Source organism: Mandrillus leucophaeus, unplaced genomic scaffold, assembly GCF_000951045.1.
Source record: "Mandrillus leucophaeus isolate KB7577 unplaced genomic scaffold, Mleu.le_1.0 Scaffold70, whole genome shotgun sequence".
Lineage (NCBI taxonomy): Eukaryota > Metazoa > Chordata > Mammalia > Primates > Cercopithecidae > Mandrillus > Mandrillus leucophaeus.
In genome coordinates this window covers 4,181,991-4,192,693 of record NW_012107586.1, presented here as the reverse complement: position 1 = coordinate 4,192,693, position 10,703 = coordinate 4,181,991, and the positions used below count along the sequence as shown (strand labels likewise).

Sequence of the window (10,703 nt, the reverse complement as noted above, 5' to 3'; positions counted from 1 at the left end):
TGGGAGGCAGAGGTTGCTGTGAGCCAAGACCACACCACTGTACTCCAGCCTGGGCAACAGAGCAAGACTCCATCTCAAAAAATAAAAAATTTTAAAAAAAGTGAAGAAAATTTCAGAAGGCGATAAGTGTTACATAAAAAAATCAGGATAGCGGGATGGAAAGGAGGCACGTTTAGACTGGCCAGGGAGGCTTCTTGGAAGAGTAACATTTGAGCTGGGATCCAAATGATGAGAAGGAACCAGTAAGGCAAAGACCTGGGACAGTCCGATGAAGTGGTTGTGTTTTCCAGTGTCTTTTCTTCACGCAGGCTGGATCTCAGCAAGTGGCTCACTTAGTGGGGCTACTCTGCATGGGGCTTGGACTCTCTCCAAGGTTGGCTCAGCTCCTCACCACCATCCCGCTACCTGTGGTTGGTGAGTGGATGTATCAACAGGGCTGGTATTGAACTGGTACTCCCCAGTATGGCCCGATCAGTTCTTTAGGATGGCACCTTTTCTTTCTAAATAGCTTTCCTGGATGAATGGATGGATGGATGGATGGATGGATGGATGGATGGATGGATATGAGCATGTGTCAGTCTCAATTTCTCCGCCTAACATCTTAGTCTCTTGATTGGGCTTCTGGGCTTCCTGAAGAATCAGAAAACCTCAGACCGGGCATGGTGGCTCACACCTGTATCCCAGCACTTTGGGAGGCCCAGGCAGGCAGATCACTTGAGGTCAGGAGTTCGAGATCAGCCTGGTCAACATGACAAAACCCTGTCTCTAATAAAAATACAAAAATTAGCCAGGCATGCTGGCTCATGCCTGTAATCCAAGCTACTCAGGAGGCTGAGGCAGGAGAAATCGCTTGAATCCAGGAGTAGGAGGCGGAGGTTGCAGTGAGCCGAGATTGCACCATTGTACTCCAGCCTGGGTGACAGAGTGAGACTTGTTCTAAAAAATAATAATAATAAAAAAAATCAGTCTCTTGGGTTTTATTTTTTCCCCATTACAACCTGCTTGCCCTGCAATACTCCACACTATGTGAGCCCCCTTGATTCCTCCTGACCCCCTTGATTTCTTCTGTATGAGACAGGTGGGGTGCTGGGGGTGACCCAGGCTGTGGTTTTGTCTGCTGGATTCTCCAGCTTCTACCTGGCTGACATAGATTCTGGGCGAAATATCTTCATTGTGGGCTTCTCTATCTTCATGGCCTTGCTGCTGCCAAGATGGTTTCGGGAAGCCCCAGTCCTATTCAGCACAGGTAGGTGGAAGGGAAGGGGAGTTGCTCAGTAGCAGGAAAGCAAGGAGTTGAGGCTCAGGCTCCCCCGGCTCCTGGCCCCACAGCCTTCTCTGGGCTTTGGTGTAAATACTTCATTCATTTGTTTAATGGATATTTATTGAGCACTATGCTAGCCATTTGGGATACAAAGGTGCCTCCCTTTATTACAGCGTAGTAAAAGAGATGAGATGTGTAGGAAAATAATAAGAAAGGTTCAGATAAAGAGCTATGGTGCTCAGTGGCAAGAGAGATAGCTTCTGTTTGAGGTGATCCAGTAACAGAGCTGATCTTGAAGGATGGTAAGTTTTAAACATCTTTGGTGAGAAGGTCATTCCTCATGAAGGAACCATCATTTATACAAAGACACAGAAGTGGGAAGTCTTAGGATATGTCCTGAGAGCAGTAAATTGCTTAATTTGTCCCACCCACTTCTCAACTGGGTGATTTTGCCCCCATGGGGACATTTGGCAATGTCTGGAGACATTTTTGGCTGTTACACATGGAGGAAGAGGGAGTTGTTACTAGGGTTTAGTGCATAGAAAGATGCTGCTAAACATCCTACACTGTACAGGACATCCCCCCTGTACCACCACCCCCAACCAAGAATTATCTGGTCTAAGATGTCAGTAGGACTGAGGTTGAAAAACCCAGGATAGAGCATAGAGGGTAAAAACTGGGAGATGAGGTTGGGGCTTAAATACTAAGCTTTCTAGAGAAAGGGAACCTGGAATAGTCAAAGCATATATGGAGGGTGTGTGGATGATCAGAACATAGGGTGTTGAGCAGGAATCCTGTGAGAAAGGCCTGGATTTGGAAAGTGGTTAGACAGACAAAGGGTGAGAGGGATGAAATGACAATTCAGAAAGATCTGTCCTTAGTCCAAGACTTAGGTTTAGGTCTGGGAGGGCAAGACTCCTGGGCTTGGATATAGGATCAGAGTTCCCTTCCTGCTTGGCCCCAACCCTTCATAGGCTGGAGCCCCTTGGATGTATTACTGCACTCACTGCTGACACAGCCCATCTTCCTGGCGGGACTCTCAGGCTTCCTACTAGAGAACACGATTCCTGGTAAGTTGAGGCCAGGCCCCAGCAGACTGGGGAGTGGCCAGGAAGCCATCCCTCCCTGGGATGGGCAATGGCCTGACAAACCTCTCTTTTGCAGGCACACAGCTTGAGCGAGGCCTAGGTCAAGGGCTACCATCTGTTTTCACTGCGCAAGAGGCTCGAATGCCTCAGAAGCCCAGGGAGAAGGCTGCTCAAGTGTACAGACTTCCTTTCCCCATCCAAAATCTGTGTCCCTGCATCCCCCAGCCTCTCCGCTGCCTCTGCCCACTGCCTGAAGACCCTGGGGATGAGGAAGGAGGCTCCTCTGAGCCAGAAGAGATGGCAGACTTGCTGCCTGGCTCAGGGGAGCCATGCCCTGAATCTAGCAGAGAAGGGTTTAGGTCCCAGAAATGACCGGTATGCTTACTTCTGCTCTGGTTAATTTAGCACTAACTCTCATCTGCTGGAGAATCAGCTCCCAAACTGTTCTTTCTCGTAGGCAGAGGGTATGTGTGTGTATATTACATGGGCCCGCCTAGAGGTTCCATTTCCCAGTAGGGTGGGTTGCCTTTCCTTGTCTTAATTAGGCCTAACTATTCCAGAGCAGAGGCCATGATTTAGCGGACCATGAATGAATGAGATTTTACCTGTGTACTATCAACGCCACTTGAACCCCAGCATTCACTTTAATACTTATTGAGCATCTCCCATGTGCAAGGTCCTGGAACTACAGGGTTAAGACAGGGTCCATGCCCTCTCAAGGCATTTACGGTTTAAAAAGACCTTTGTAATTACTAACGAAAATGCAAAGCAGAAAGCAGTCTGTAATAAAGATTAAAATAATGCTGTGGGAGCAAAGAGGAAGGGATAATGAATTCTGATTGGGGACAGTGGGAAAGGCTTTATGCAAGAAGCAATGAGGATGGCGTTGACAAATGAGGAGGATTTTTGGTTTTTCAGGTTCGAGGTCCAGCTTGAGCAAAGCCATGAGTTGTACAAAGTCCAAGATAGCTGAGGGGTTTCAAATTTCTCAGTAGTGAGGAGCATAAGTACGGGGATGATGGAGAAATGAGGCAGGAGAGGTAAAGGATGAGATCAGATTATGGGACTTATGCCTGGGAGACTCCTTCCTTCAACAACTCTAGTGCTGGTGGAGGACCTGAGAGAACTTACCTACGGAACTTCCATGCCTTATTTTGTTAAAAAGAGACTGGACAGGTAGGGGAGGGAAGAGAAGTGACTCAAGTTTGACAAATCCAAACCTGGGCTCCCCTTTCCTACGCCTGGCCCGCTATTCCTTCTACTCGGCCAGCGTGACTCCAAGACGCGCCACTGCCTCTCTACTAGCTGGCCGCCCGGCCTCTCCTCCAGTTACCCTGCCACTGCGGCGCTCCTCTCATCAGCGTTCTAGGCCCAGAAGCCCCGCCCATGCCAGGCATAGGCCCCGCCCCTGTGTCCCAAGACCCTGCCTCCTCTTGTGGGGGGGAATCGGCCTCTTACTCTAGGCCTTTCGGTTTGCGCGAGCGGGCAAGAGAGCGTGCGTGCGGCGAGGAGGGTGGGCGGTCTCGCTGCCGCTGACGGTAGGTGGAATCGCACTCGAGTCCGGGCAGAAGCAAGCCAGCGAAGGGCTGCTCAGACGCTGCGGGTTGGGCCTGGCTTGGGCATTTTCTCCTTGGAGGGAGCGCGCGCTGCCGGGTACCAGGGCAGGCCTCCGGGGGCGGTAGGCGGGGCCGCGCGTGCGCGGTCCGCCGGCTGCGGCCCGGCGTGGATGGTGCGGCTCGAGTGAGGGTATTCCTTGGCCGCCTGTTTGGTGCGACGAAGCCTCCGGTGGCCGGCTTTGTTGCCTCTTGAAGGATCCCGAGCCGCGTCCCAGTGCAGCCAGTGCTGTAGAAATGGGAAGGCGGATGGCGAAGGCTCTTCTAGCTGGGGCGGGTGGAAGCGGGACGCCCGGCGGCTCCTGGGGTGGGGCTCTGATTATGGGACCTAGGGTTCGCGTTCTCCCACGGGGACCGGGCGGGGCCCTGCCGGGATGCTCTCTGGGCCCCTACTGCCCTCTGCAGGGCGTCGGAGGAACTGCCCAGAGGAGTCATTGCTGAGGAGCGGAACTCGATGCAGATAAAGGTTCTCAAGGGACCCCTCCGCCGGGATGCCCCTCAGCGCCCCTCCACTCAAGAGAAATAAACCCGTAAATCTGGTTAATGTGAATGCTAAAGGCAGCCTTGAAGGAAAAAAGAAAAGGGTGAAATGTGGAGGCCTTGGACGCAGAACGGGACGCGTGTGGTGGGAGCAGGCAGCCGGGGTCTGGTGCCCAATGTGTAAGGCCGCCTTTTTATAGGGTCGGTTACTGCTGGCCGCATTTTAAACTCCTCCCCCTTTACCCAACAAACAAACAAAACCCATCAATTTGAACTTCCGGGCTTTCCGAAGGAATGGGCTAGAATAGTAAATCCAATTTTGGCAACTGTTAGAGTACACTGGGGTGTGCCTATAAGGGAGATGAAAGGGTTTGGCGACTTTATTTGCGTTTGTGACCTTTGGCAATGTGGAGCTCTTGTCCAGCTAGGACTAGCTTAATCATCCCATGACCACTTCTGTCCCCATAAGAGCAGCATGTGGGAAATGTGACGGAAACACCATCCTCCAAACACAAGGCTTTGAGGATGCCGTAAAGATAGATCACCATATATATGTATCTGTATGCATATCTATATATGTTATGTCACAAGTCACAAGGTCACACTTCAAAAACTAGGGGAAATGACTGTCTTAATCAGACTTAATAAGGAATTTCGTTATTTACATTCTAAATTTTTCCTTCCTGGTGCTTCTCTTCATTTTGTATTTGTAGACTGGAATAATGAAGGAAATTGTCATCTTTTTTTTCTCCCTCACAGGAAAAACAATCACATTCTCTGTCAAGCAACCATAGTTCTGATTGTCTACTAGGTTAAGCCTACTACTTTAGCTGCTGAGATAGAAAAGTTGTTTTGCAGGGGTTCCAGGCTGGGCATGGTGTCATTGGTGGCAGTGCACTGGAGTGGGAATGTGGAGGATGAGTTAAATGAAAGTTAATTCAGTCTTTACCTCTGTGATGTGCTCTGCCTTGTATTCATGATTTCCTAGTCATTCTGGTTCTTGTTGAAATGAAATTTAGGTCTTTTCTGTTGCTCCTGGACACAGGTTCTTAGCTCTTTTTTGTGTCATGGATCCCTTTGAGAGTTTGATGATAGCTGTAGACCTCTTTCCCCCTCCCCATGCATATATACATGTATGCATAACATTTTCTTACAATTCTAGAAGATTCACATGCATTGACTCTAGATTAAGAATCTCTGTTTTAGGGATTTAAAAAAAAAATCCTGAGAGCTTCCTAAACTCTGTTTTTAGATAATGATCAAACACTTTGAATTTCCTGGCCCTGACACTATGACTTATGATGTTTTATAAGACAAGAACTATTCCTTCTCTTCTAGTTCTGGGAAAGGATAGCAGTGACATATTTATTAGCAATGTGATAAAGGTGGAATAAGAAGGGTTTAGGTTTCCACATTATGCTATAGTATTAGAAAGCAGAAATACTAACAGCAACATGTTGAGGCTTAAACACTGTGGAAGAAAGATTTTCTGTCCTCTAGGAACATAATATGGGGGAAAAAACCCCTCAAGATTTTAAATATACTTTTAGTGGCCAAAGGTAGTAAAGTCAGTGATCAGCTGGGTGTATACTGGGAGAACGTAAATCCATGCCTTCTGTTTTATCAGGGAGGATTTTCATGAGATTTTAGTTGATACAGAGTGGTTTAGGTGGTACCCTTCTTAGGCCAGCATGACCCTGAGGCACTTTACTAAATGAGGACTTTTTTGCAGATGGAAGAACTGGAGCAAGGCCTGTTGATGCAGCCGTGGGCGTGGCTACAGCTTGCTGAGAACTCCCTCTTGGCCAAGGTTTTTATCAGCAAGCAGGGCTATGCCTTGTTAGTTTCAGATCTTCAACAGGTGTGGCATGAACAGGTGGACACTAGTGTGGTCAGCCAGCGAGCCAAGGTAAGTATGAAGAGAAGTACTGCTGTGAGGTGGTGGGGGATACCATTCTTTCCTAGTGAAGGTCGGGGATGTGAACATCAACCAACTTGCTGGCCTGTAGATTCCCAAGGAAGGTTGAATTGGGTTGAGACAATTCCAGTTAATGTCCTGTACTTCTGCCTGTAGCCCTGGAATCTTCATGTGTGTGTTTGTGTGTGAGAGAGAGAGAGAAAGAGAGAGAAAAAGTTAGTTTCTCTACCCTATGCATGATAATGAATATATTATTTGATCTAGATAGACCTTTTTTTTTTTCCCAAGGCAGAATTTTGAAGTAGGCCAGTTGATCTTTGTGACTGTCTTCTTTTTGTTTTCTTCTTTCCTGTTGTGATGTTTTTATCTTCTGTCCCCTTCCTCTCATGTCCGTTGTCTTCATGTTAACCAGGGCTTTCCTTTGCTGTTACTTATGAGGGAATTATTTTCCTATTAGCACCCTTACTGTGTACCACTGCTGTCTCTTTAGGAGCTGAACAAGCGGCTCACTGCTCCTCCTGCGGCTTTCCTCTGTCATTTGGATAATCTGCTTCGCCCATTGTTGAAGGACGCTGCTCACCCTAGCGAAGCTACCTTCTCCTGTGATCATGTGGCAGATGCACTGATTTTACGGGTGCGGAGTGAGCTCTCTGGCCTCCCCTTCTATTGGAATTTCCACTGCATCCTAGCTAGTCCTTCCCTGGTAAGTGCAATTTGAATATGGGGTTTGGGGAGGGATGCCAGTTGCTTTGAGATGAAGCTTTAGGTGCTTTTATTTTTTTGCAAACTTTGTTTGAAATTCTCCAATCAGAAAACTTTCCTTGACTATACAGAAGACAAAAAGGATTCTTGACTGTTACATCCTTTCCTTGCAAAAGGAGCAGAGTATTGAGTGTCTTTTTGCATTAATTAATTTATTCAGCTTTTTTTTTTTTTTTGAGACAGAGTCTCGCTCTGTTGCCCAGGCTGGAGTGCAGTGGCGTGATCTTGGCTCACTGCAAGCTTCCTCTTCCCGGGTTCACGCCGTTCTCCTGCCTCAGCCTCCCAAGTAGCTGGGACTACAGGCACCCGCCACCGGGCGGGTATTTTTAGTAGAGATGGGGTTTCACCATTCACAGGATGGTCTCAATCTCCTGACCTTGTGATCCATCTGCCTTGGCCTCCCAGAGTGCTGGGATTACCGGCATGAGCCACTGTGCCCAGCCAATTTATTCAGTATTTTAAAAGCATCTACTATGGGCTAATTGTTGGTTATCCAGACCTGAAACAATATAGCCTCTTCCTGGAGTTCATAATCTAGTGAGAAGACAAACAGGAAATTATGATAAAGTATGATAGGTTCTTTGATTGAGGTAGACCCTGGATGGTTGAGGATTGGAGAAGACCTCTTTGAAGAGACTGTTACTGAGCTGAGTTTTGAAGATGAGTAGGATAAAATAAATAGAAAAGTCATTGTAGGCGAGAGGTGTAGAGATGTGTAAGGATGTGTAAGTGGGGGGCAAGTTCGGGAACTTCATGACTGCTATGTAGATAGGAAGGAATGAGAAATGAGGGAGGCAGTGGCCAGATCTTGAAGGATTCTAATGAGTTTGGATTTTATCTCAAAGGCAACAGGATTCACTGAAAAACTTTAAACAGGAATTTTACATGATCCAATTCATGGTTTATCAAGAATATTCTGGCAACAGGGTAGAATATGTACCAGTGTTAGGTACCTTTCTAAACATGATCTCATCATTTAATCCTTGCAGCTGTCCTTCAGGATAAGTATTATTGTCCCTGTTTTTCAGAGTAGGATACTGAGATTGAAAGTAACTTGTCCAAGGCCATCAGCTTATGAATAAATGAGCTGGAATTTGAATCCCAGAATAGTCTGGTCCAAAGCCTCATTTTTAGAGAGTAGGGGGATAATATCCTCTACTAACTCATAGCTTTATGTTTCCCAAGAGATTTTATTAGAAATGAAGAGTGGACGTTAAAGACTAGTTTTCTGGAATAACAGACAGGGTTTCAGTCAGTAGCACTTAGGGGACAGGGTCTTCTTTGCGAAGCCTAAGAGTATAGATTTGTTAGCAGAGGGATCGGAAGACAAGAGGACATCATTTTTTTCTTCTTTAGTCTCCCACCGGGGATGTGATGCTTTGGCATCAATGGAAGACTGGATAGAAAGACTTTTTGAGAAACTGTTTGCTGATGTTTATTTTTGATTTGGAGCCCAGTAAAACTAGAACTGAGTGCTGAGAGAATTACTTATTCATTTATTAACTTCTAAGGCCTATCAACAGTGCTTACCATATACTCACATTTGTTTATTTTAATTGAATTTCTCGTGAAATATTCCATCTTGCAAATAAATATAATTTTAAAAATAAATTAAAAAATAAAATTAAAAGTTTTTTTTGTAGAGATGGGGGTCTCTCTGTGTTGACCAGGGTGGTCTCAAATTCCTCACCTCAAGCAATCCTCCTGCCTTGGTGTTGGGATTACAAGCCTGGCCCCATCCCATATTTTATCTATTTCATTTAAAACATTTAAACTTTCTAAGTAACACCAGGGGGCAGTGTTTCCTCAATAATGTTTGTTCTGGGACCAAACCATTTGGGTGACCTTTGGGAATCCCTAGCAATAGCTAATCTCATTTTGTATTACATGGACCTAGAAATGCAGAATACGTAGTGTGATTGTGGAGGCAGTTCTCCTTGGAGGCTCATGGACTCTAATAGTTTCTTCTTTCAAAAGAATACAGTAAGGAACACTAGTATAATGATATTACAATTATATAATATCTATATTATAATATAGATTAGCGTATAAATATATGTAATATATAATACATATTATGTTAACATATGTTATGTTAATCTATATTAACATAATATATAATGATATAATGTAATATATATTATATAATATGTAATGATACAATATAGCATGTAATATAGAATACAATATAATATAAAAGTATGTAAAGAAAAACTAGCTATTCTAGGCAAATTCCTCTAATTGGGGAACTACATTAAAGGAAAGAGACATCAGTGTTTAGGGAGGGATGAGTCTTGGTTTGCCATAGGAAGAAATTAGATTTGAGCAATTGATGAACAATTGTGCTTCAAGTTAAAATAAAATACTTATCATTAAAAGAAGAATGCCCCCCTAGGGAAATGCCTGAACTTGAGAGAGCTTTATATGGAAAAAGAGCCAGTGGACACGGATAAGGATGTAGGTGGATACTATTTCAGGCTTGTGTGTATGTCTGTAAGGTCACACAGTCATAATTTTTATTTGTAACTCATTCTTGCGATCGTTTTCATTTAATTTTTTTGAATGAGTAATTCTTTAAAAAGGCAAACATTTCAAACAGCATTTAAGTGTATACAGTGAAAAAATAGATCTTTCTACCCCTTTCCCTAGTCCCTCCTTTTCCTTTTCCAAAGCAACTACCAATATCAGCTACTTGTGAATTCTTAAAGCTATATGTGTATATACTGTATATATATCCTCATATAACCAAATATATATCTGTGTATATGTGTATTTTTTGACAAATAGTATCATGCTGGACACACTGTTTAGTACCTTCCTTTTTTCACTTAATTGTAGAACTTACCCACTGCTTTACTTGGCCAGCCTTAAAAAAAAGAACTTAAGAGATTATTCATATCAACACATTCAGAGGACCTACCTTTGTGTTTTCTTTCTCTCTTTTTTTTGAGACGGAGTCTCGCTCTGTCGCCCAGGCTGGAGTGCAGTGGCACGATCTCGGCTCACTGCAAGCTCCGCCTCCCGGGTTCATGCCATTCTCCTGCCTCAGCCTCCAGAGTAGCTGGGACCACAGGCGCCCACCACCACGCCCGGCTAATTTTTTGTATTTTTAGTAGACACAGGGTTTCACCATGTTAGCCAGGATGGTCTCGATCTCCTGACCTCGTGATCCACCCACCTCGGCCTCCCAAAGTGCTGGGATCGGCCTGTGTTTTTAATGGCAACATAGCATTTAATTTCATGAATGTATCATATATTTAATTGATCTGCTATTAGTAGACACCTAAGTCTTTTGCTGTTATATACGGTAACTATCCTTGTATTTACTTTTTCTGCATGTAAATGTGTGAGTAAATTCCCCTAAGTGGAATAGCTGGGTCAAGGAATATTTGTATCTTTTAATCTTGCCACATAACATAATGCCAAATTGTCTTTCAGAGACATTATGCAGCTTAACTCCTTCCAGTTGTACACGAAAGAGGAGAATGCCGGTTCCTCATACTTCTCCAGCATAACATACTCACATTAACAAGCTAATGGTTCCTAAGTCTGCAAGAGTATTATGGAATATGTTAGGTTTT

The 10,703-nt window shown here is 44.8% G+C and overlaps 2 protein-coding genes across 4 annotated transcripts in view; both read left to right on the top strand.

Moving 5' to 3' along the window:
* Nucleotides 1-3,171, top strand: part of SLC23A3 (solute carrier family 23, member 3) — a 9,501-nt gene extending 6,330 nt beyond the window's left edge. For all 3 annotated transcript variants that reach the window (XM_011964628.1, XM_011964627.1, XM_011964626.1), the window contains 4 exons: nt 309-414; nt 1,079-1,246; nt 2,236-2,331; nt 2,426-3,171. In XM_011964628.1, coding sequence (XP_011820018.1) covers nt 309-414; nt 1,079-1,246; nt 2,236-2,331; nt 2,426-2,721 — 666 coding nt within the window. In that variant the 3' untranslated portion in view covers nt 2,722-3,171. The remainder of the gene's footprint in view (nt 1-308; nt 415-1,078; nt 1,247-2,235; nt 2,332-2,425) is intronic.
* A 136-nt stretch (nt 3,172-3,307) lies between these two features.
* Nucleotides 3,308-10,703, top strand: part of NHEJ1 (nonhomologous end-joining factor 1) — a 94,824-nt gene continuing 87,428 nt past the window's right edge. Inside the window, exons 1-3 of the mRNA XM_011964624.1 lie at nt 3,308-3,887; nt 6,175-6,351; nt 6,851-7,063. Of these exons, the coding sequence (XP_011820014.1) occupies nt 6,175-6,351; nt 6,851-7,063 (390 nt within the window). The 5' untranslated portion in view covers nt 3,308-3,887. The remainder of the gene's footprint in view (nt 3,888-6,174; nt 6,352-6,850; nt 7,064-10,703) is intronic.